Source organism: Pteropus vampyrus, unplaced genomic scaffold, assembly GCF_000151845.1.
Source record: "Pteropus vampyrus isolate Shadow unplaced genomic scaffold, Pvam_2.0 Scaffold141, whole genome shotgun sequence".
Taxonomy (NCBI): domain Eukaryota; kingdom Metazoa; phylum Chordata; class Mammalia; order Chiroptera; family Pteropodidae; genus Pteropus; species Pteropus vampyrus.
In genome coordinates, this window is record NW_011888922.1 from 4,184,536 (window position 1) to 4,210,029 (window position 25,494).

The 25,494-nt window shown below is 45.3% G+C and overlaps 2 protein-coding genes, 2 non-coding genes and 2 pseudogenes across 4 annotated transcripts in view; 3 read left to right on the top strand and 3 right to left on the bottom strand.

Moving 5' to 3' along the window:
• Window positions 1–2,918: 2,918 nt before the first annotated feature.
• Window positions 2,919–14,786, top strand: KLHL35 (kelch like family member 35). The gene is made up of 8 exons (XM_011368435.2): window positions 2,919–2,937; window positions 3,885–4,020; window positions 6,499–7,347; window positions 8,500–8,684; window positions 10,245–10,363; window positions 10,924–11,112; window positions 12,684–12,872; window positions 13,826–14,786. The coding sequence occupies exons 1-8, from the start codon at window positions 2,919–2,921 to the stop codon at window positions 14,012–14,014; spliced, it is 1,875 nt and encodes a 624-aa protein (XP_011366737.1). The 3' UTR covers window positions 14,015–14,786.
• TRNAG-UCC lies at window positions 11,376–11,448 on the top strand. Its single transcript has one exon. It is a non-coding gene; the product is annotated as a tRNA-Gly (tRNA).
• On the top strand, window positions 11,458–11,573 carry LOC111744825 (annotated as a pseudogene).
• Window positions 14,787–16,829: 2,043 nt separating the features above from the next.
• On the bottom strand, window positions 16,830–20,958 carry LOC105297635 (annotated as a pseudogene).
• A 2,394-nt stretch (window positions 20,959–23,352) lies between these two features.
• The window catches only part of RPS3 (ribosomal protein S3), a 5,348-nt gene continuing 3,206 nt past the window's right edge, over window positions 23,353–25,494 (bottom strand). Inside the window, exons 4-7 of the mRNA XM_011368436.2 lie at window positions 25,078–25,133; window positions 24,494–24,709; window positions 23,822–24,018; window positions 23,353–23,426 (exon numbers count right to left, since the gene is read on the bottom strand). Of these exons, the coding sequence (XP_011366738.1) occupies window positions 23,825–24,018; window positions 24,494–24,709; window positions 25,078–25,133 (466 nt within the window). The 3' untranslated portion in view covers window positions 23,353–23,426; window positions 23,822–23,824. The remainder of the gene's footprint in view (window positions 23,427–23,821; window positions 24,019–24,493; window positions 24,710–25,077; window positions 25,134–25,494) is intronic.
• On the bottom strand, window positions 24,136–24,280 carry LOC111744838. The gene has a single exon (XR_002782352.1). It is a non-coding gene; the product is annotated as a small nucleolar RNA SNORD15 (small nucleolar RNA).

Below are 25,494 nucleotides of genomic sequence, written 5' to 3' on the forward strand. Positions count from 1 at the left end.
AAAATACACAAACACATGGAGGCTAAATAACACACCACTAAACAATGAATGGATTAACAACAAGATGAAGGAGGAAATCAAAAGACACCTTGAGGCAAAAGCAAATGAAAATACAATGACCCAAAATCTATAGGGCACAGCCAAAGCAGTTCTAAGAGAGAAATTCATAGCATTACAGGCCTACTTCAAGAAACAAGAAAAATCTCAAATAATCTAGCCTTGAACCTACAAACTAGAAAAAGAACAAAGCCCAGAGTGAGTAGAAGGAATAAAATAATAAAGATCAGCAGAAATAAATGAAATAGAGACTAAAAATACAATAGAAAGGAACAATGATACCAAGAGCTGATTCTTTGAAAAGAAAAAAAAAATCAATAAACCTTTAGCTAGATTCATCAAGGAAAAAAAAAAAAAAGAGGGCCCAAATAAAATCAGAAATGAAAGAGAAGTGACAACTGACACCACAGAAATACAAAGGATTAAAAAAATACCCCAACAATGATATGCTAACAAATTGGACAACCTGGAAGAAATGGATAAATTCCTAGAAACATACAATCTTCCAATACTGAATCAAGAAGAAAGAGAAAGTCTGAACAGACCAATAACTACTAATGAAATCAAATCAGTAATCAAAAAACTCCAAACAAAAGTCCTGAACCAGATGGCTTCACGGGTGAATTTTATCAAACATTCAAAGAATTAACACCTATCCTTCTCAAACTATTCCAAAAAATTGAAGAGGAGGAAGGCTCCCAAATTCATTTTACAAAGCCAGCACTACTCTGATACCAATACTAGACAAAGACACTACAAAAAAGAAGAGGAGAAGGAGGAGGAGGAGGAGGAATGAAGGAAGAAGGAAGAAGAAAATTATAGGCCAATATCCCTGATGAACATAGATGCAAAAATTCTCGACAAAATATTAGCAAATCAAATTCATCAATAAACTGAAAAGATCATACACTGTGATCAAATGGAATTTATTCCCAGGATGCAAGCCTGGTTCAATATCTAAAAAACAATTAATGTGATATACCATATAACCAAAATGAAGGATAAAAAACACATGATCATATCAATAGATGCAGGAAAAGTATTTGATGAAATCTAACATCTATTTATGATAAAAACTCTCAGCAAAGTGGGAACAGAGGGACCATACTTCAGCATAATAAAGGCCACATATGATAAACCAACAGCTAACATATTCAAAAGCTGAAAGCTTTTTCTTTAAGATCAAGAACAAGATAAGGATATCCACTTTCATCACTTTTATTCAACTTAGTATTGGAGGTCCTAGCCACGGCAATCAGACAAGAAAAAGAAATAAAGGCATCCAAATTGAAAAGGAAGAAGTAAAACTCTCATTAGTTGCAGATGACATGATACTACATATAAAGAATGCACAAGATTACACCAAAAAACTATTAGAATAAATTAGTTCAGTAAAAGCAAGATACAAAATTAATAATCAGAAATAGGCTGCATTTTTATACACCAATAACAAACTATCAGAAAGAGAAATAAAAAAATCCTACTTACAACAGCATCAAAAAAAAGACAATACCTAGGAATAAATTTAACCAAGGAGGTAAAAGACCTGTACTCAGGACACTAAAAGACACTAAAGAAAGAAATTTAAGAACACACAAATAAATAGAAGGATATACCTTGCTCATGGATAGAAAGAATTAACATCGTTAAAATGCAAAGCAATCTATAGATTCAATATAATCCCTACTGAAATGGCATATTACATAGAACTACAACACGTAGTTCTAAATGTGGTTCCATATAAAAAAGTTTGGGATGGTGAAGAAAACCATCCAAAAAACAACAAAAACCTACTGAATGGGAGATCTTCTGAAATGATACATTCAATAAGGGATTAATATCCAAAATATATAAGAAACTCATATAACACCAAAAAACAAGCAATCCAATTAAAAAATGGGCAGAGGACTTGAACTAATGTTTCTCCAAAGAGGACATATAGATGGCCAACAGGCATTTGAAAAGATGCTCGACATCTAATTATCAGAGAAATGCAAATTAAAACCACAATGAGATACCACCTCGCACTTGTCAGAATGATTGTCATCAATAAATCAACAAACAAGTGTTGGCGAGAATGCAGACAAAAGGGAATCCTCATGCACTGTTGGTAGGTTTGTAAATTAGTGTAGCTGCTATGGAAAACAGCATGGGGATTCTTCAAAAAATTAAAAATAGAGTTGCCATATGATCCAGCAATTCCATTTCCAGGTATTTATCCAAAGAAAACAAAAACACTAATTTGAAAAGATGTATGCAGCCCTATGTTCATTGCAGCATTAATAGATTTGGACAGATGAATGCATAAAGATGTGACACACATATACAATGGACTATTACTCAGCCATACAAAAGAATGAAGTTTGCCATTTGTGTCAACTCAGATGGACTTAGAGGGTATTATATTAAGTGAAATAAGTCAAAGACAAATATCATATGATTCCCCTTAGATGTGAAATCAAAAAAAAAAAAAATAAACAAAATAAAAGAACAGACCCACAGATATATAAAACAAACTGACAGTTCCAAATGGGGAGGGGGGAATAAATGAATGGTTAAAAAAAAAAGTGCCCAAATCGCTCACATTCTTTAACAAACAACGACACATGCCATCCTTTTTTTTAGGCAGAAGGAGTATACACCATTCCCTGGAGCAGAGTCCACAGAACAGGCTCTCCACCAGGAATTAGGACATACTCATATACTTGGCCACTGTCACAGTGACCTCTCCCATCACAGCTTCTTCCACAAATGGCCTGCCTGAGTCTGGCTGGGGTGGGCTCCTGCAGTACCCTGGCCTCAGTGACTGCTCATGGCACATGGTAATTAGAGCAGGAATCTTGATTACCTTTCCTACCAAGATGAAAGGCCGGGGCCAAGGTGAGGCAGTGATTTGCCTAGTTCAAGACAGTGCCAGGAACATCCACGGGTGCCCCAGGCCCATGCGGGCTCTCATCAAGGCAACCTCCTCACAAATTGCTGTCCTCTGTCCATGAAGCCAAATCCCCTGAACCGCACCATGAACACCAGGCCCGGAGGCCTTTTGTAGAGGCAGCAAAGACCTAGCACCAGTTTATGGAGTCGCTTCCCTCTGGCCACAAGCCAGCCCAGAGCTGCCTCATTCTCCCTACCCCAACCAGGCCTGCTCAGGACCACCATGCCAGTCCCATTGTGCCCCCTCAAAGGCAGGTACATTGTTGAGTGAAAACCACCTCAACTTAAACCATACCACAGAGGACCACATGCTGTCCACATACACCACATTGTCCAGAGACACAGACGCCTGTCGCACAGAAATGAACAATCACATAGAGACAAAAAGAGAGGGACACACAAGGCATATAGCCAGATGCACGGTCCCACAATGACATGTCTGCTATTAGCAGGAACAGATACAACACAGGAGGAAAATCTAGACTTCTAAGCCATGCAGTCACATGCTTAGTCACACCTGCAGCTGCACAATCACACACCCACCCCAATGCTACACAGCTGCCGAGTCTCAAGCACTTCTGCACTCTCATACAGGTACCCTGGAACACCTGCATGCTCACAACCACCAGATTACACACCATCTCCCCAGGGCAGGCACTCCCCTCCACACACACCCCCTCACACCTGCGCATCATTCAGGGGCACAGCCACTGCCAGGTCACCCCATTCCAGGCACATGGATCCCAGAGTTGCACTCACAGTCAACTGCCTCCTCCCTCTTTCCCTCCGTTCCAGGGCTGGTCTAAAAGCGGAACAAAAGCCCAGTGTCCCCTCCTCCCCTCCCCCCTCCTCTCCCCTTCCTTCTGGCGTCCAGCCCCTTTGTCCTCCTGCAGCAGCTGAGCCTGAGCAGCAGTCCAGGCAGAGCAGTAAGGACATTGGAGTCCAGGCTGCCACGGGTGCAGGCAGAAGGACAGGAGTGGTCCGTGTAAGAGCAGTAGCTGCAAGACACCTGCGAGAGGGTGTGGCCAGGTAAGTGCCAGGTACATCTGGGGTGGGACTTAGGACACAGGGCTGCCCCAGCTTTGTGGTGTCTATAAAGCTGAGCATATCTGTGTGAGACAGTGTGAGTATGAAGAGACAGGGTGGCACATCAACTTTTAGGGGCTGGGTCTCTCAGTCTGCATCAGGACCTATGACTTAAGGTGTCAAGACTCTTAGCTGGGATGGGAGAATGCCGGATTATGCTCTGCCTGAAATTCCTACCTTCCATCCTCCAGCTGCGCATCCTCTAGCCCCCAGACTGAGAATCTCCAAGATAGAAGTTGGGTCTGATGTCCCTGTGTGTCCACAGTGCCCAGAGCAGTAGACAGCAGCACAGAATGAATGAAAAAGTACTGGTGCACTTCCCAGGAGGTGACACGCTTGCTCTCTCAGACAGTACCTTCTGCCATGAGACATCTCTGCAGGGGGAAGTCCTTCTTTATGCTGATGAGACCTGCCCTCTTGGATCTCAGTTCAAAGTGCTGCTGCTTTCTCAGTCCGGGGAGAATAGAGTGGGGCAGCATGCTCTGATGACCTCTCTTACTATCCTCCTCTGGTCTTGGGCTGCTCCTTGGGACATGCCCCAACTCTAGCAATGTGGCTGGGCTGCTAGACATGCAGAGTCAGAAGGCAGGTGCAGCGCCCAGCCCCTCTACTTAGGCAAAGTTGTTAACTTCTCAGGAACCTGACCACCAAGAAGCTTGTTTCCTATGATTCTGAAGGGGGACGGATCCACTGCCCAGGATGACCCTAGCATGAGTAGTAAAAGCCAGGCTGACACTGGGCAAGATCTGACCTCCAGGGCAGAATGGTCTCAGAGGAGGCAGAGCAGCTGGGATCAGCAGAATGGAGGGACAGGCAAGGGGCAGAGGCCAGAGCTGCACTCCTGTAAAGCAACCACATAAAGGAGTAAGCTCCCTGTCCCTGGAGGTGTGCGAGCTGTATGTTCACAATGGCCAAATCATGACCAGCACCATACAGCCCTGCAGTTTATATAGTGCTTTCACCAACACCCCTCCTTTAATTTTCACAGCAACCTCTGAAGAGCAGGTTCCCTCTGTGTACTTGTTTCCTCAGGCAAAATTAAAAGAGGTTGGGGCTCTAAAGAAACTTTTCAGGGCCCTGAGGATCAAATGAAATAATTTATAAAAAAGCAACGAGGTGTACTCCTTTCCTCCCGAGTAAAAACAATGTAAGGAACATTTGCTGCGTTTGTACTTTTGCACCTAGCACTTTTCATATATTCCATTTAAGAGTCACAAAATCACAACTCTGTGGGGTAGGCATTCCCATTTCGGATGACGAAACTGAAAGGGAGTGATTTGCATACATCACACAGAGAGTCAATGTTAGAGGCAGGATTAGAACCCTGATCAATCTTTAGGGCTGGGCTCTTTCTACTTCCCCACAGTGCTTCCTTGAGAACAGAGGGCCAGTTTGCCTGTCAGCCTGGGCTCTAACCTCAGGCCCTCCTTCCCCTTGAGCCTTTGCACAGACTGTTTTCTCAGCTGGAGACTTCCTCCCTCCATTCCCTTCCTGTCACCTGGCTAATTCTACCTATCCTCCTCAGTCTGAAGGTCCCCTCCTCAAGGATGCCTTGCCTGACTCCCCACAACTGGGATTTAGTGCCCCTTCTAAGAGCTCCCTTAATACTCTGTACTTCCCACGGGCCACCAAGCTGTGAGCTCACTGAAGAGAGGGACCAGGAATACCTACCTACCTTGCTCACTGCCTGGCACAATACATACTTGTTTAATACATTCACTGGACCTTGAACAGGTATTGAGTGCCTGTGCTGTTTGGGGATGGGTGGGTATTAAACGGAACAAAATGTCAGGATTTGCTCATTGGGGAGCACCTACAGGAGATCAGCGGGAAACAGAACAGAGTGAGGAGGAGGTAGAGTTATACCCACACACACACTGGGTCTCTGTGGGGTAGCCTAAATCCCTTGACCAAAAGCTACAGCTCCTATCAGGAGATACTTTGTGCAGGTTCCAGAAGCTTCCCAGCCTTGAAGACCTTTTAGAGGTAAAGGCTCCCTAGAGTTGGTAGCCACGTGGCACGTCTCTATCCCTTGTGGGAGTCCCTAAACACTGTTTATGCTTTTGCAAATCATTTCTTTATTAGAATCTCCTCAAATTACCAAAATTGAGAGCGTGCCATCTGTTTCCTAACGATACTAATCGGAAACAGCTTAACAAATTTGAAGAACAGGAAGGGTAATACGGCTGAAGCGGGTAAGCGAGAAAGTGCTACAGCTAAGGCAGGCCCAAGCCCCTCAGTTAGGCAGGGACTAGATCCTTGCAGCCATTAGGAATCTGGGTGGATGGGTGAATGGAAGGACGAGCAGTTGAATGAATGAAAGCGCAATACTTACATTCATGCAGCCTGTGATGAGGGGCCTCCTGCCTTCTATCAGGCCCCAGCCAGGATTTCCCAACGCCGTTTGTGTTCTCTACCCAGCAGGATGCTGGAGGGAAAGGAGGCGCCGTGCACGGGGTCCTGCCACGCGCAGCGCGTCCTGCAGACCCTCAACGCGTACCGGCGGAGCGGTACCCTCACCGACGTGGTACTGCGCGCCGGCGGCCGCGACTTCCCATGCCACCGAGCCGCTCTCAGCGCGGGCAGCACGTACTTCCGCAGCCTGTTCGCGGCCGGGCGGCCGGAGCGCGGCCTGGCCTTGGTGCCGGTGGTGCCTGAGACACTGAGCGCGGGACCGGAAGGGACTGCAGCAGCGCTGTCTGTGGTGCTAGACTACGTGTACGGCGCGGGAGTGCGGCTGTGCGCGGAGGACGAGGCCGCCGCCGTGCTGGCGCTGGCCGGGCGGCTGGGCGTGGAGGGCCTGCGCGAGGCCTGCGCACGCTTCCTGGAGAGCCGCCTGCGAGCCGCCAACAGCCTGGCGCTACGCCGCGTGGCCACCGCCTTCTCGCTAGCCTCGCTGGCGGAGCGCTGTGGCCGCGTACTGCGCCAGGCCTTCACCGAGGTAGCGCGCCACGCAGACTTCCTGGAGCTGGCGCCGGACGAGGTGGCAGCGCTTCTGGCCGACCAGGCGCTGGGCGTAGCGCGCGAGGAAGCCGTGTTTGAGGCGGCCATGCGCTGGGTGCGTCACGACGCGCCGGCCAGACGCGGGCAGCTGCGGCGCCTGCTGGAGCACGTGCGCCTGCCACTGCTGGCGCCCGACTACTTCCTGGAGAAGGTAGAGGCTGACGAGCTGCTGCGGGCCTGTGGCGAGTGCCGTCCGCTGCTACTGGAGGCGCGTGCCTGCTTCATCCTGGGCCGAGAGGCCGGCGCGCTGCGAGCCCGACCGCGGAGGTACTGATCCCACCGTCGCACGCCCCCTTGCCTCCTGCCCTTCGTTATTCCCGCTTTCTTTAACCACTCATTCATTCCTCCATTATCCTTTGATTCAATTACTTAATCATGCCTCTTGAATGAGATTCATTCATTCATTCAATAAACATTTCATAGGCTTGGTGCTGGGCAGTCTGCCCTTGAAGAGTTAACAAACAATCCAGTAAGGGAGGTGCAGGGATCTCATACCCTATGCACACTCTTTCTCTTGCCTATCCATTCATAATTCTGAGTGCTCCCTGTGCAGGTCTTGTGCTGGGTGCCTAGCACTCAAGAGTGATTTGGAAACACCCTATGCGTTCCAAGTTAGTAAGGGCTCAAGTTAGTAAGGCATATAAATAGCCTGGAACATCACACTGGGAGACTGCGGTGAATTAGTCCAAGGTGGTCTGTCATCCTCCCAGAGATAGAAGACAGGGACTCCTCTGTCTTACCACTGTATCTCCAACACTAAGCACAGGGTCTGGTACAAAGAAGATGCTCAATATTTGTTAAAGGAATTAGTAGGAAACCAATGATTTTCTAAAACTAAAGGGTTTGGGAATTCTGGTGGGGTCAGAAGCTCAGTGGGAGGAGAGAATGCTTTGCGGAAACGGGGCATAGCCTGGTTCAATGGGATTAGTGATTAGCGTATGGGTTTAGGAGCTGCTTATAGGAGGAGGGAGGCAGCAGAATTAGGTCACAGAACCATGAAGAGAATGGGTTAGCGTCAGACAAATTTGAGTTTGAATTCCAGCTATTTCACTTGTTTACATGACTTTGGATAAGCTGAAGTTGGAGCCTCAGTTTCTTCTGTAAAAGGAGTAATAATTCCTGCCCAATAGAACTGGTATAAAGATTAAACTAGATAGTTTTTCTAAGTAAGGTTAAGGGCCTATGTAAAGATTACTTCTGTAACTAAGAGGTCAGTAGAATGGAGGTAAGGATTAGTGACCCTCGTGCCATCAATACTCAGAGGGAAGGTTGAGGGTGACAGTGTCCAGCATGGGGGTTACAAAGGGGTCAAAAGGGCATGGAAGGGTAGTAGGATGGTACAGTGTGGGCAATAAGAGGGTGAGAAAGGAGCAAAACTTGAATATGGATCAACGGATATTGGGCTTATCCCCACACCAGATTCATGGATCTCGCTGAAGTGATCGTTGTCGTTGGTGGTTGTGACCGCAAGGGGCTCCTGAAGCTGCCCTTCGCAGATGCCTACCACCCGGAAAGCCGGCGCTGGACCCCACTACCCAGCCTGCCTGATTACAGGCGTTCAGAGTTCGCCACCTGTGCTCTCCGCAATGACATCTACGTCTCTGGTGAGGACAGGGCTGAAGTAGAAGCCCCACAGGATTGGCTCATCACCTCCCTTGAACCGCCCCTTTGCTTTTCCCTCCAACTGGGAGATAGGGGCGGGATTTTTCCTGATACCCTACAGTTATTGGCTGAAACGGAATGTAGTCTTGCTGAACCAGTCACTGGTGTGACCCCCTTTATTTGGTAAAGAGAGGTTAAGAATTTCCCCACTGTCTCAAAATTGGCAAAGCTAGGAAGAGCACAGATCTGTCTGATACCAACACACTGTGCCCTCCCGAGATTCAAGCCCTAGAAACTCAGAACAAAACACAGTCCCTGCTTCCCGGAATATCCTAGAGAGGGGAACACAGACTTCACTTTACCACCAGGCAGAATTTGATGGGGAATCCCACCAGGGTAATTCTACTCAGGGAATCTGGCCCAACTTGGAGGGAACAACATAGGCAAAGGCATGAAAGTGTGGAAAGGAACTCAGGGTATTAAGGGTTCTAAAATGCAGACTGAGTGTGTCTGGGAGAGGAGGGGAAGCCACTGTAGATGAGGCAGGAAAAGGAGTCTGGAGTCAGATCAGAGAGGCTTCAACTCCAGGCCTAGGTAGACTGCACTTGATGTTGTAGGGAGCTATGGCTGCTTGGGAAGGATGAGCAGAAGAATGAGCCAGGAAAACCTCAGAGACCATCCAGGCTACACTTTATCACTGACTAGCTTATCCGAGGCCACTGATGGCCTTTGAGCAACATGTGAGGCCTCTGCTGGGTGCCACTGGAAATACAAGAAGCAAGGACTACAAAAGAGATGTGGCTCAGACTAAGGGATGCAGTCAAGATTGTCCCTGGGGAGGCTACTCCTGAGATGTCAATACCTAGTCAGGAACCCCGGGGCAGCCAGATGGGGGGCACCCCACAGCCTGCATCTCCCAGTGCTTGACCCATGGGGTGTGCTGTATCCTTCACTAGCACCAATGTTGGGTTTGAGGGCTGGAAGCTCTGGTTCTGATCAGTGCTCTGGCAGTGAAAGGCCATGTGATCTCCAACAGGTCCTTCCTGGTGTTTTAAGCCTCATCTGAGTTTCCTATCTGTAAACTCGGTACAATAATCCCAACACCTCACAGAGGGAAGAGAATAGACATGGAGTCATGAAGGTGAAGGCAGAAGTGAGACATGATTATTGGGTCACCCTCTACTCCTCCCCATCCTAGTGCAGTTGGCTCTGCTTTCTCTCTGCCTCCGTGCATTCCCGATGCTTGTCTGGGCACCCTTTGCACTCATGCCTTCAGTAGAATTCTAAAGTGCCCCCTTCTTTGCCTCACTGAGCACAGAGCCTGGCACCTCACCAGAAGGCACCCAGTAAAGATTAATTCCTTCTCCCTGAATCTCTCAGGCCTCTCCCCTCAAGAGTCCCTGCCTGTTGTCTTAATTCAGACCTTCCCAGCACTTGTTCAAAGCACACAGTCTGGGTCAAAGGCCTGAAGTCTCACTTGAGCCCAGAAGGATGTCCTTCCTGCTGTCTACTCTTAACCCTTCCTTTGGATCTAGAGGCCACAGCTGTTTCTCTCTCCCCAGGAGGCCACATCAACAGCCGTGATGTGTGGATGTTTAGCTCCCATCTACACACCTGGATCAAGGTGGCCTCACTGCACAAGGGCAGGTGGAGGCACAAGATGGCCGTCATGCATGGACAGGTAGGGGATATGCAGCAGCTGCGACCCTGATGCCCAAGGTATAGATCTATAGATATCCTTAGGGAAGGCCCTCTAAGACCCTCTCTTTGTAAGAAGGGATCTAAGGCCTCAAAAAGGAAAGGACTTGACTAAGATCACATAATAATGCTAATAGTAATTACCGTAATAGTATAGCCTAGTGGTCAAAGGTTTGAATCTTGACTTTGCCACTTAAGACCAAAAAACCCTACAGAACTGCCAATTATCTTTGTAAGCTGCATCCCCAAATTAGAAATGCAAATAAAAGTGCTTCTTAGAATCATTTGGGTAAGGTAGTAAACCCTTTATTACTAGCTATTACTTAGCATCAGCTTGGGGCCAAGTTTTTACAGATCATCTCAGCATTCAGTACCCGTCTTATCTCCTGCTAATGAGAAGAAATCTGCTAAGGGAGGTTCAGTAACTGGGATTCTCTCTGGGTAGGTCTGGCCCTCATACTGGAGTGGGATAGCTTCCATCTTGGCATTGGGGCCAAGATGCAGCTGGCCCTGACTCTGGGCGGGCCCTGTCCTAACCTGCAGCTTTTTGCCGTGGGCGGCTTCGATGGCCTGCAGCGCCTGTGCAGCGTGGAGCGCTACGACCCCTTCTCCAACACCTGGGCGCCTGCAGTGTCTCTCCTGGAGGCTGTGAGCTCTGCTGCCGTGGCGTCCTGTGCCGGCCAGCTCTATGTGATCGGGGGTGCCGGGCAGGCCGGCATCAGCACAGACAAGGTGGGCATGGAGAGGGTACTGGGGGCCTGCTGTGTTCAGGCCTTGAGCAGGCACATTCCTGTCCTAGTCCATTTTCTCACTTTATCCCGTCAACAATCCTGAGGAATAAGCCCCATGTTTGAGGCAAGACAGTGAGTTCAGAGATGACTCCAAGGTCACACAGTTGGTCAGCAACACAGCTGAGCCCAGATGTTTGGCTTGGGTGAGGGCAACAGTGGGATTAAAATGTTTCTCTGCCATTCAAAAAAATAATACACAGATGTGGTTCCATAGTGTAGTGGTTAGCACGTCTGTTTTCCACGCAGAAGGTCCTGGGTTCGTGCCCCAGTGGAGCCACGGTCCATGGTCTACAGCCATGCCACCCTGAACAAACCTGATGTCTGATCTTGGAAGCTAAGCAGGGTCAGACCTGTTTAGTACTTGGATGGGAGACCACCTAGGAAGACCAGGTGCTGTAGGCATAAATCATAATAAATAATTAAAATAATAACTCATAGAAAATTTAGAAAACAAGAGAAACAGAATAACAATAACCCATAATTCCCCCTACCTCAGGATAACTACTATTAATATTTTGGTGCATTGCCTCCAGCCTTCCTGAATTGACTTTCGCTTTTGTTTTAGTTTTATGTTCTGTTAGTAAAATTTTGCATTCTTTTTATTCTTCTTTAAGTAGAAACACTTTACACATACTTAGCAGTTTTTCACAGCCATCATTTCAGTGTCTGTAATATGCCACTGAGTAGATGAACTATAGTCTACTAACTTAATTTTCTGTTGTTGGACATTTAGGCTTTTTGTGAATAAAATCGTAACAGCTCTCTCCCACCCCTGATGGCTTCTTTGCATCTTTCCAAACTAAGATCACTCACCCCTCCTCATCCCCTGACTTCATTCCCCCTGCACACCTTCCTGGGGCTGGCTGTGGAACTGCCTCATTTAGTACCCTTTCATGCAGCACTGTTTGTTATAGGCCATTTTTTTGGAGGTGGAGAGGGGGCGGGGTCTCCAACGAAACAATGGAAACGGAGTAAAGGTGAGCAGGCAAGAACAGGTACGAACCCTCAGGAATTGTAAAAGGCGTCTTAAACACCTATTGGACAGGGAGGCCTGTGGACAGCTGTAGGAATGTGAGCTGCAAGACACTTCAGCTGGAATCTTGTCATGACCTCAGAGCACCAGGAAGAGGGAAGAGGGTTGATTGACGAGTGACGATGTTTGCAGCCAGGAACATATCTCCATGGGGACCTGCTCTGAGGACCCTCTATAGTGCTAATGCAGATGGTACCTCCATCTCCTGGGATGGAGGCCTCTCCTTGGACCTTGAAAAATGAGGAAGCTTTCGACACAGGGAGTCCAGGGGTAGGGGACAGAAGATGGAAGTAGATTGAGCATACTTGAGGGTAGGGACAGTGGATTTCCTCTAATCTCCTAGATGCTAGCTCAAGTCTATGGGACAGAGGCACATGTTGTGTTGGATGAGTTCCTCTGACAGAGAGAGGTGGGAGTGCATGGGCAACAGGGTGGTTGTGGGGTAGGGCTTCACCACTAATGATCCTCCTGCCCCCCAGGTACAGTGCTTTGACCCCAAGGAGGACCGGTGGAGCCTGCGGTCACCAGCGCCCTTCTCACAACGATGTCTCGAGGCTGTCTCCCTTGAAGATACCATCTATGTAGTAGGGGGCCTCATGAGCAAAATCTTCACCTACAACCCTGGTACAGACGTTTGGAGGGAGGCAGCTGTGCTCCCCAGCCCTGTGGTAAGTGGAGACCTTTAGGGATGGCCCTGGTACTGCTTCCATTGAAGAGAGGGAAGACTTCTAACGATCTGGATCTTGGAGGTAGTAAGTCTTGTGTCTGACCCCATGCTAGGTGGTTTTACATAGTTCTCTAGCTTTGTCCTTACAATGAAAATGAGCCCTGCATTTCACAGAGACTAGCCTTGGAGAGACTGAAGCTCCAGTCCAAGGCCACCAATTACATCATGTAAAGGCAGAGCCTGGACCCCTAGTCCCAAGTGCTATAGCCTTGGATGGGAGGCAGGTCTAAATGACCCTGCACTTTCACCTGTTTTGAGGGCCACTAGCTGGTAGCCTTCTGTGGGAGTTTGTGGGGCATGGAGAAGGGACTTGCTAAATTACCCTGCCCCAGTGATATCAGAGAAGGGAGGCCCAGGCCCCAGATGCTCTGGCCTCTGTATGCCTTGCCTCTCCCACCTTCTGTCACCTCTCCTGAAACTCTGGAGAGACTATATAGGGGTGTAGTTACACTGGTGGTCCCTACCACTTCTGACTTTCATTGATTCTAAGAGCATGAGATTTCTGGTTTCTCTGAGTCTGAGATCCTAAGATGGCGGTCATGGTCATTGTTGTTGTTATTGAAGTACTTACTGTATTCAGGCACTATGTTAAGTGCTTTACATGCTTAACCCCATTAACTGTTAAGGGAACCTTATGATAAAGGTACTATTGTTCTTCTCACTTTTAAAGAAACCAAGGTCCAAAGAGGTTAAGTGACTTGTCCAAGGCTATTCATTTAGTAAGGGTCAAACCAGAGCTTCCTGCCTTCTATCCAATTTCTTGTCTCTCTACTATCCAGATTACATGCTCATATTCTGTGGGTCAAGGTTTTGTTGTCTGGCCTGGCCAGCCAGGGATAAAGGGAGCCCCAGGCTGGACCCCATAGCTGATTGTCTTTCTGTTTGTCCATCCAGGAGAGCTGTGGCGTGACTGTGTGTGACGGGAAGGTCCACATCCTTGGTGGGCGGGATGATCACGGGGAAAGCACCAATAAGGTCTTCACCTTTGACCCTAGCAGTGGGCAGGTGGAGGCCCAGCCGTCCCTGCAGCGCTACACCAGCTCCCATGGCTGCGTCACCATTGTCCAGAGCCTGGGCAGGTGACTCAGACTTGGACAGCCTAAGTTGGGAGGCAGAGAAAAGAGGGAGAACTCAGGCTCACTACTCTGCTTCTCTCATGGCACCTCCATGGAAATAGCCCCTTGTCGCTCGCCCCCTTTTTTGTAGAAATAAAACCTCATTCAAAGGTTTAGTCTGTGTTCCAGCTCAAGCCTGCTTTTCCTGGAGAAGTATCAACTCCCTGCTTTGACTCTGTAAAGCACCTTCATACGTTACTTCATTTATTTTCATAATAGAAGTGTGGACATTTTTTAAATTATGAAATATTCCATGCATAAAAGAATATATATTTTTTGTACAGTTTAAGAATAAAATGTGTTCTTAACACATAGCTTAAGAAATAGAACATTACAAATGTCTTTTTAAGCTCCAGTGTCTATTCTCAAACCCATGCCCTTCCCACACTCCTCCCAGAGGTAATCACTATCCTCACTTTGAGATTATCAACACTTTTAGCCAGAAAATTATTAGTATCTGTATTTTACAGAGAAGGCTTTGCTTTGAAAAGGTAAGGAGAATCACCCAGGGCAACATATTTAGTAAGTGGCAGAGTCTTTGATTCTTAAAATTTCATGAATCCTCAGGATCAATGAGGCACTTGTGGTCAAGATGGTTCTCTCTTTCTAAACCAACCCACTCCAATTCAAACACCTAAGCAATGACAGACAAAATTCAAAGCCAGACAACTGAAAAGACAGAGGTATGGGCTCATAGGTAAGCAAACATGACTAAGGACCAGAAACAACAGAATTGCAAAACCAAGAGGAAAGCACAAGCTCTGGGGTTCAGGCTCTGTGGGATAAAGGCCTTTAAAAACAAGATTCTAATCCAGGCTCACTGCTAAAAGCCAAGGCCAAGGCCACTCAGGAAAGAAGCTGAAACAAAACAGAACCTGAATAGCCTTGGGGTCTGAGGCTTACAGCAGAGTGGTAGGCACCAGAGTCATTGCCAGCCAGGCTCTGCATCTGGACCTGTGAGACCCCCAATGTCCATAGAAGGGCACAAGTCTCTGATGCCATTATAAGCACCTTGGTTGTCCTGTGGCTCTAGGGATAGCAACATAAAACTGCCGGATAAGGAGGGGTGAGGTCAGAGGATAAAGGGAACAAAAGATGCCATAAACAGATTCTGTGAGGTGGAGGCCCAGCAGTTCGGGTTCTGTGCCTGTATTTTTAAGGCCCGGACCCGATGGAAGAGCTGGCCAGACTCCATCTGGGGCTTCCTCTCATTTGCACTCAGATTGCCTTTTGTAGAGCTATCATCTGCTCCTTGCAACTCCCCCAGCACAGAGCCAGCCCCCCGCCCCTCCCATCTTCCAAAGCCCCAGGGCTGTTCTGCAAGATCTTGCCAGCTGGGGTTGACCCTTCATAGCCCAGCACAAAGGCCCAGGTCCCAGCTGAGCTCCTACTCTCTGATTATCCCAGATTAAGGAGCCTGTGACCATCTGGACACAGCTGATAATGGCAGAGGGAAGAGGGGAATGCAGTGGAAGCCCAGCCCCTCAGAACCTGCCTGCTCCCACCCCATGGTTAACACCCACTACAAATCAAAGGTGGTGCTATATTACTTGCCTAACCCACCAAAAGCCCAGAGAAGAAGATAGGGATAAATCCAGGGCAAGCTCTCCCTAAGTACATGGGCATCTCACCAGGGATGGGCAATTTCTGTGTGCCAAGCAGACTGTTCATGCCCCCAGTGCTCTTTCATGCAAGTGCTGATGCCCTTTCCTGCTGTCTGGGCAGAACCAACACCCTCTACTCACAGAGTTTATTTACCACTTTCCTTCTAGCCCTTCCTTATCTGCCTCTCTTCTATCATATGACATATGGTCAGGTCTTTGTGTCTCCAGTCTCCCAGCACACCCATTTGCCCTTTCAGGCAGGATAGGTGTCAACTACATCTGTGTCTCCCAGTGCTCAAAATAAAGCCTCCCACTGAATACATTAAATCTAAGTTCCCTGGTTTTCTACTTTAGAATACCTGTGAGTTGGTACTAATGCCCACCTCCCTCCTTCACAAATGAGGAAACAGATTGAGTTGTGAAGTGACTTGCTTACTAAGGTCACTGAGCTGGTGATGGTGGCAGAGCCGGGATTCCAACCTGGGCTCAGTTATCTCCAAAGCCTGCTCCTTCCCTCCTGCAGCCTCACCCAGGCTCTGCTAATCTGAGAAAGTGAATCAGAAAATGGGTGCTGAGTAAAGCACAGTTGTTGTTGAAAAGGAGATACATCGTTTTCATCATGGGAAATCCCAGCCTGATAGAATACTGTTCCTGCCCTTAGGGCCCTCCTTGGATGAGGGGAGACAGGGTTCATGTCTCTGGTGAGTGAAGCTCACAGAAACACAAGTAAAAGATGACACCATATGTCCTAATTTCCTAGGACTATTGTTTAGACCCAGTATATTGGTCTCTTGGTTTACCTAATAATCCATATGTGGAAGGTCCCCCTGGCTCCTAGTCCACTGCTTCCCCACCACAAAACCAGAGCATGAATCCTGAGCATGGCCCATCAGCCATGCAGGTTTGCCAAAACAAAGACTTGACTCTTGGTATACCATCAGAAGCCACTGGAGCCAAATTTAGTCTGAGTTTCTTTTTGAGCAGTTCCTATTATTTGTAAGGTTAATATTTTATGACTTATTCTTTCTTAGTGGGCTTCCAAGGAATGAGAAAATTTATTTGGACATTCTTCAAAGTTTTCATTAACTTCAAGTCAAATTCCCACAACTGTTTCCTGGTCAATTTACTATACTTGCTTGACTTCCCAAAATGGTAGTACCAAAAGATGTGGGTCAGGGAGACCTTTTTAAGCAGCACTGCATTTATTCATCTTCAACAAGGCAAAAGAGTAGGGCATCTGTTCAACAAAAACAAAGCTTTAACAGCATTTAGGAGGGCAGGCAGGCAAAATCAGACCAGAGAAAACCTACTCCACACAGATACGAAAGGTATCACCATTCACCTTTTTTCTGTTGCTGCAATTTTTCTTCTTTTAATTATATCATGTGGTTTCTCAAGTCCTTCCTTTAGTCCATCTCCTATGATTGCACAGGTGGGCTGCACAGTTCACTCACTGCTGACAATTTCTCAATGAGTTCCTCAGGACTTGTTAGCAACTATTAGTACAGGGACTCCTTGGTTTTCTCATATCCTAGTTATTTTATGAAGTTAAGTTTTGGCTTTTTCCATCCTTTCAACAGCAACAGAGTCTACAACAAACACAATGCCATCTATGTATCTGGTCTATGACTTCCACAGTGGCCTTAATTTTTCCTGACCATCTACTTCCCAGAAGTGAAAAGTGACTGTTTTAGAATTTCCCAAGGTTACCTTAATTTTTTATTAAATCCTTTGGTAGGTACGGTATTTACAAATTCATTGAACTGCTGCCTGTATGATACAGCTGTCTTTCCGGCACAGTCCAAACCCAGAGGAGCAATGTGGAAGGACTGAAATGAAAGCAGGCTGGACAGAGAAATTACTGAAAGTCTGACAGTATTCGAAATTGACCTGCTTTCTTACTGCTTTAAAATTTCTCTTCTTAGGGGATCCAGCTACAAGACCCCCAAATTGGAGTCTGGGTCCAAACAAGAAAGCTTTGGTAGGCGTTTCTATGTGGTGGGGGGATGCACCCTACATCCGCTGAGCTTAGCTCTCCATACAACTCTTTACTTACTTAAAAATAGAATAAAACTCATTCTGTCTTGCAATCACCATATTTGGATTCTTTTATAAATCTAAAATACATTATGAGATCTTGATGAATTTATTTTTCCTATATCTTGAAAAACTGCTATTTCATCATCCTAAAAATTAGTTCATATTACTCAATTATTCCCAACGATGCCAAACAAGAGTAAGAAAATGGGAGAATGATGGTATTGCCAATAGATTGATGCAATGAAATAAACGTCACTATTACATCATCCTTCAGTTTCTATATTGCATTGCTCAAAGTATTATCTTTCAAGAAGGTATAAGTCTAGAAACATCAGTTAGGAGTTCAGGATTTTTCACTTTTCACCCATAATGACAGAAGAAAATTGACAAAAGACATTTCACACTTATTACACAAATTAGAAAATGAATGCAGAGGTACATAGCAGTTCTCTAGTCTCTAAGGATGAGGAGGAAATTGGTCACATAAGGAAAATCCTTCCTGGATCAATTTTCTCAAACTCACAAATTTGTGTATGAATATTGCTAAAAACTGAAAGAAAATATGGTATTTTAAGTCATTAAGGCATTCAACAGGAAGGATTTTTATGACAAAAACCTGGACCATCCTGCTTTGCTAAAAGGTGGTGTGACAATGTTCTTTCAACTTCTATGATGCTTATGCCCCCAAATTTACTTGACACAGTGTGTTATACTTCATAAGTGGAGATATACTTCAGATAGTTGTGTACAACCGTGACTGACTGGAGGGAAATAGATGCAGAAAGTTTTTTTTTAATTCATTGGTTTGGTCATTCTCATAAACCTAAAAATGAAAATGTTTTAAAATTATGGAGCAAAGAAAATGGCTCTCCTTTTTTTCACAAAATTATAAGCCATCAAAAATATTCCATATTAACAATGCAAGTACAAAACTAAAACAGAAAACCCCCAGAAGCAATGATAAACTTGAGCCTGTGAGAATGTACTTTAAGCATTAACTTCACCCATTTGAAGTTAATCGTTTTTAGTATATTCAGAGTTGTACTAATAGTTAAAATTTATGTTGTTTTTATCCTTTTCTTCTGTAAATTATTTATAAAATGACTTAAAATATAGGAGTAAATGGTGATGATTCTTTTTCTTGGTATACAGTGATCAAAAGATCCATCTCCTTTGGTCCCCTTCCCTCTATGTGAAAGTGGCTCTATTACTGTCTGTGCTCTCCCTTCCCCTCCAAAAAAGCAAAAATATTCTTAAAGGCCAGGAAAGCCCTACCCTCTCTCTAGGCAATATAGAAGAATCAAAGGGTCCAGTTCCTCTGGCTCACCACACAGAGGGCTGCCTGGTGCAGGCTGTCATGGAGGCAGATGATGGTCCACCAGTGAGGGCGGAATGAATCCATCACAGGAGTCCTCCTTGCACAGTGGACAAAGGCAGGCTGCACCTGGTTGGCTGAGCTGGTACAATACAGGACTGAACAGCAGAGGCTCAGTGGTTTCATCTGAATTTCAGAGCTACTGGGCTCCATTTTATTTGTGATCAAATTGTTAAGTTGTTCCCAGCTTAGAGTACAGGATCAGATAAGTTGTTCCCAACTTAGGGTCTCATGTTACTTGTCCTCAAATCAGAAGTGAGAATCCTGATACTCTAAAGATTTTTCAATGCCTAAGAGAAATCACATATTGCCCTGGGATGTATTATATGAATTAATTAAAATTGCTGTAAAATGACGTTAGTAATGCAATCTGCCCATTACAGAGATGTTGGGAAGATTATATGGGATATGCTCACAGCATGCTCAGGGAACATGACAATTATTTTCGCACCATGGTCATTCTGCTCATCGAGCTATAAATATAGTTTTAATAACAAAAATGGAAATGGTTTGTTTCAAACATTAAGTAACATAAAAAATCTGATGTCCTTGTGGAACACAACACCAAGAAAAACAATCTTTGAAGTTTAAAATGTTGACTCTGAAGGGTACGTAAATGTTTTCCTGCTCTGACGTTGGCAGGCTCTGACATACAACAGCTGCATTTACACACAGCAACATTAGAGCTCTGAAACAATCACTGGATGGTACATGGAACAGTAAAAGGCCAAGTTCACCACCTGTAAAATGGATGGTACATGGAACAGTAAAAGGCCAAGTTCACCACCTGTAAAATGAGGACACCTGCTCAGCTATCCCCACTTCACAGTAGAAGCAGAAAGCACAGTCTCTGTCCCTGTGGTCAGGTCTCTTTATAGTTAGAATTGGGAGAATCTATTACCATGTTAGTTTTAATGATTTCCAAGAGAGTATCTTTAATTAACAACTAGCATTTAATGAGCACTTGGTATGAGTTAGGACTTGTGCTAAGAACTCTACATGTAGGTGAGCAAATTAAGGCAGAGATATAACTGAAGTGCCCATGCTCATACTGCTAAATTATAGACATGGTTTTGAATGCAGAGTCTGACCTGAAGGCCTAGACTTTTAACTGTTGTCTCCAAAGATAACATTAGATGCTAAATACTAGAGAAGAGACATGTATTGGCATTTAGGTATCTTTTAATTCCCACAGCAGCCCTGTGAGATAACTAAGGATTAGAAAGGTCCAAAGTCAGCCTCTCTGTGAATCAGTTCTGGTGCCAGGATTTGATCCTAGGTTTCTGATTGCAAAGCCCAGATTCCCAACTTTAGTCCCCTTTGTAAAATGCTCTGCAGAGAAAGGCATCCTCCGCCCCACCCCATTCCTGGCTGACAGCCTCATAGCCTTTGCCTAACTTCCCAGCTAGAGTGGGGAAGGCTGGCTGACTGGAGGTGGTGAGCTGGGGTCTGTGGCTGGTTTCTTAGACCCGCCCTTGGGAATGTGAAATCATAGCTAGGGGACGGGGACAGGATCCACAGATTATGACTCTGCTGTGAGATCTAGCAGCCTTTGCAAGTAATTTGCAAGCCGAGATCCTGGAGGCAGAAACCCCCACCTCCAAAAAACCCTTCAACCACTTTCCTCTGATCCCCTTCCCTCCCATTCCTGTGTTCTTTTCCTGGTTCTCCAGTGATGTCTGTTTGTCTCCAACTCTTGCTTGCCCTCTGGGTCTATTCCCAAGTTCTCAGACTTCAGCGGGTGTTCTTTCCTTGCCTGATGGATCAGCTCCCAACTTGTTTGAGGCCCCATCACCAGCTGCCACATATCCTAATGACCCGAACCTAATTCTTCAAAGACTGGCAGTTAACTTTTTGGTGAAATCCATGAAAGGCTTCAGTACTTGCTTCCATACTGCCAACAGCCATATTTCTACCAATGAGTCCTAAGGGCTGTTTCACAAATTCTGGCTGCCCAGCATCAATATCTTGCCCACACTGAGAGGAGCAATGTGTAAATCTGGACCTCGTCTCCACTGTGAAAGCCAAAGGGGCCAGCTATCTCTCCTCACTTTTGGCAGCTGGGTCAGATACCAGACTTGGCCAGTGAGATGCTCATACCTGGAAGCTTGACTTTCAAGAAGTGATGTAGAGAAAAGGACAGCTGAAAAATTCACTGGGAGAACCTGGGGGATGGTGGTGGTATCTCTGGGTAGCTTGCATCTCTTAATGGGCTGTGGTTACTGAGTGCTCACCTAACCTCTACATTAATTTTGTGTGGTTTTCTGAAATAGTCTTAAAAATCTCTCCCTTTTATGTAATGGCTTTATCTTAAAGCCTTTTTCTAAGCAATATAAATACAAGGGTATTTCAAGCTGTACACTAATTTGCATACTTTTCTGCATGCATGTTAACAGTCCCTGACTTACAATTGTTCAACTTATTTTTTCAACTTAATGATGGCGCAAAAGCAATTCAGTAGAAACTGTACTTCAAACTGAGTTTTGATCTTTCCAAGGCTAGCAACATACAGTATGATACTCTCGGGATGCTGGGCAGTGATGGTGAGCTGCAGCTGCCAGTGAGCCACACAATCATGACGATAAACAATCAATACTCTGTAGTGTCCTGTGTTGTGTTTTTTGGAGTGTTTTGTTTTCACATCCCATCATGTCTACAAAATGCCAATCTGTTTCCTGCTTCTGGTGAGATGAAACTCAAGATAACTGCAGAACTATAGGTTAATGTAAGTATCCTGAGCACTTTATAAGGTAGGCTAGGCTATGATATTTCATTGGTTAGGTGCATTAAATACATTTGATTTATAATATTTTCAACTTATGATGGAGTTATCTGGACATAACCCCATTTTAAGTCAAGGAGCATCTCTACTTCAATAAATTTATTCTTCTCTTCCCAAGATGCTACTTTGGCGCACATTTTTTTGTTACAGCACCACCTGTGGGAAGTTAACAGCACTACTGAACCACAGACTAACTTCCAATTTTAGTGGACTGAGCTTTGCAGAAAACTCATTAGGAAAGTTAGGAATTTAAAAGATCACCTAATATAATATATGAAGACCTGTGACTGGCTGTGTTAGTACTAGATGCTAAAATCCTAGAGGACCAGGATTGTCTTAACCTGTTGCTAGCACTCAGCCCTGTGGATGATCAAATTAGCTGAACTAGTTTCACTAAAAAATACTCTCACAACCAAACTACGCAAGTCCAGAAATACAGGAATAAAGTAACTTAGCTCAGTTCAAACACATTTCCAGTAAACTGCAAAATGTCAAGAGTTTTACCCACAAGGGATAAATAAAGCCTTATAAAGGGGAGTACCTCTATTGAGATGTGGTCTCAATTCCATCAATACTGACAAAGATGTTAACTATACAAAGTCAACATAAACATCAAAGGCTTTTTTAAAAGTGGGGGGAGGGGGACCCAGAGATAACATATCAGTGCACTCCCAACATAATTAATTTTCTCATATATTAAGCCCTGTCCTTGTGCGGCTCACAGTCTAGTCAAGAAGACAACCAAATAATCAGAGCACCCACTAGGCAGTCTTGTGAAGCCAGGGTATTTCGCAGCCAGGCTTCATTACCAGGATGATGTGGCTACCCGAGTTGGCCTTCCAGGACCATGAAAGCTGTCACTAGGAAGGAAGATCCCCTCTCTGTCATAAATCAATCTAGTTATGTCTTGTAGAACTATCATGCCAGTCTGTCCCTCACTAGTTTCACCTGAGTATACCAAGAACACCCAACTACTTTGTAAAGACATCAGTAGAAAACACTTCAAAGTATGACAGATAAAACGGTAGTCAACTTAAATGTTCTTTCCTTCTATGCTTGAAGCTCATCATCAATGGCAAATTCTCTTTACACTTTAGAGATGTTGAGGATTAAATGAAAAAGTATGTGAAGCACAACACCCAGAGCATAGTACAACCCAAACTATAATGACCAGTGTATTTATTTTCTATCTGCAATGTAGATTCCCTTATGCATCAAGGAAATCATCTTACAAATATCCCTCTTCTAAACCTATAACCCTGAACTGCAAATGAGTTAATCAGCCCTCACTGTCACCATTTACCCCCAACAGGGTATCTCTCTGGTTAGCTCTGCTTGGTCTGCCTGTTCTGGCACTGCCTCATTAAGTGCAGTTGAAACCAAGAGGATTTCAGGGAAACAACAGAACACTATGAGCCAAGCAACTCTAAGATCAAGTAATGCTCCAATGGGGCGACATGCCCCTCAGTCTGAATACTGGATGTACAGTCTAATCAGGCCATGCATATTTTTAAAGGATTTTATTTAAAGGTCTTTATAGAGCAACATCCAGACTCCAGATCCAGCTGCCAAGGAGACCCTAAAACCAAATAAAGCACAACAGTAAGAAACGAAACTTCATCTGAGTATGGGGCTCTTCCATTTACTAAATGGGTATACACTCCCACTTATAGAGTTTGCACGTAGATTAGTAAGCACACACAAAACATTTAGAAAAACATAAAAGGTGTTCTGTTTCAAGGGGGTTGCTTAAGGATAATTACTAGCAAGAGTGCTTTGAAACATCTGAGCAAATAAGGGAGGACAATAGGGAAAATTCTTATTTCAAACACTCCTAACACCCTGGGTTCAAAGGACCATTTGGCTCTAACCTGCGTTCTCCCATGTAAATCCCATTATTGCTCATTAAGTGCTTACTAGAAAGACACAAAGGAATAGGGTCCTATTCTGCCCAAGAGGCTGCTACAGACATACCTGTTATGCTGTGGGTACTGGCTGGGGCATGGCAGGTGGCTCTGGCTTCCCACCCTTCTGTTCTGAGATGGGAGTGGTGGGCAGTATCTCATCTTTGGGTTCCACAATGCTCACATGGTCAGGCAGAGGCTTCTTAGGGCCAATCTTACCACTTGGGTCCCAAGGAAGCATGATCTTCACTTTGATGCCCAGCACACCTAGAGGATAGGATCATGGTTAGGACCCAGCTGTGGTTTCACCAGCCACCGCCCTACACAATAGGATAGGGTAGAGGAAGAGAACATTAAGTTACTTTAGCATCCCTGGTTCTGGTCCCTTCTCAGACAAATGCCTCTAATCAATCAATGAACAGGACACTTTTGCAAAAGGAACCCATGTACAGTGCCACAGAACGTTGCACCTACACGGACCAAGAGCAAGATATGACCTTTCTGACTCGTCATCGTGTCATCACTGAAGGGTACACAGGTGGCTGAGACAAGGACAAACCAATGCTTGGATCTGACTGATCTCTCAACAATTTACTTCTTACAGTTTAGTGCAGCTAATCAATAAATCCAAGGAGTACAAACATGCTCTGCTACTCCCAAAACGAATTCCCCAAACACTGAGGCATGTATGGAAAACCACACCTATCCACTAAGACCCTTTGCCCAAACCCTGGCTGCTCACCCTGCCTGAGCAGCACATGGCGTACGGCAGTGTCAACGTAGTAGTTAACGGGGTCCCCACTGTGGATCATCAGACCATCGACAAACTTCATGGACTTAGCTCTCTGTCCTCGGAGTTTCCCAGACACCACAACCTCGCAGCCCTTGGCGCCACTCTCCATGATGAACCGCAGTACACCATAGCAGGCCCTTTGGGAGAGTAAGAGACAGATATCCACTTATTACCAAAGACAGAATCACCCAACCCCACCCCCATTAAAATAAATAAAGACTACACAGTTTTCAATGTTCCTTTAACGGAGAATATATCTGACCAGAGCCTGGTCCAAAAGAAAAATTTTCTTCCACTTCCATAAAACCTAATCTTAGGCTAATTCCTTCTAACCAAATGTTTTCCAACAATGGCTGCACATTAGAATCACCTCAAGATTAAAACAAAAAACAAAACAACCCCCATTCCCACCCCTGAAGCCTAGGGCCTATGCCAGGCCAACTGACAATTTGGGAAGGTAGGCATGGTACAGCTCAGGCACGGGTATTTAAAAAATACTCTCCAGGCGATTCAACCAAAATTGAGATCTGTACTCTTAAAGCCATAGTTATCATGCTGATTTGCCAGCTGATTATCACCCTCCATCGTCCTGGAGCAAGCCTTTCCAGTCGAGTCCATCTCTGCCAACTCAGGATTTCCGAATCAGGCAAACAATCAGTAAGAACCCAGAAGTATCGCAGTTACTGAGCGACCCCTTTTATGGTTTACTAAAATATTCCTCAATCTCCAGAATTCATGTTCATTAGGAATCCTAACTACTAATTTAGGTTAACTATTAGTATTATTAACATGCTGGGAAAAACATTTCTAGGTCTATAAAATTGATAGTAAGCCTTAAAATATCATGTACACCTCATTTATTAGTTTATACCTGGGAGCCAGCAGCCACTTTCAACAGGAAAGGATCTACCACTATGCCCCATGCACTTACACATTATCTCATTTAATCA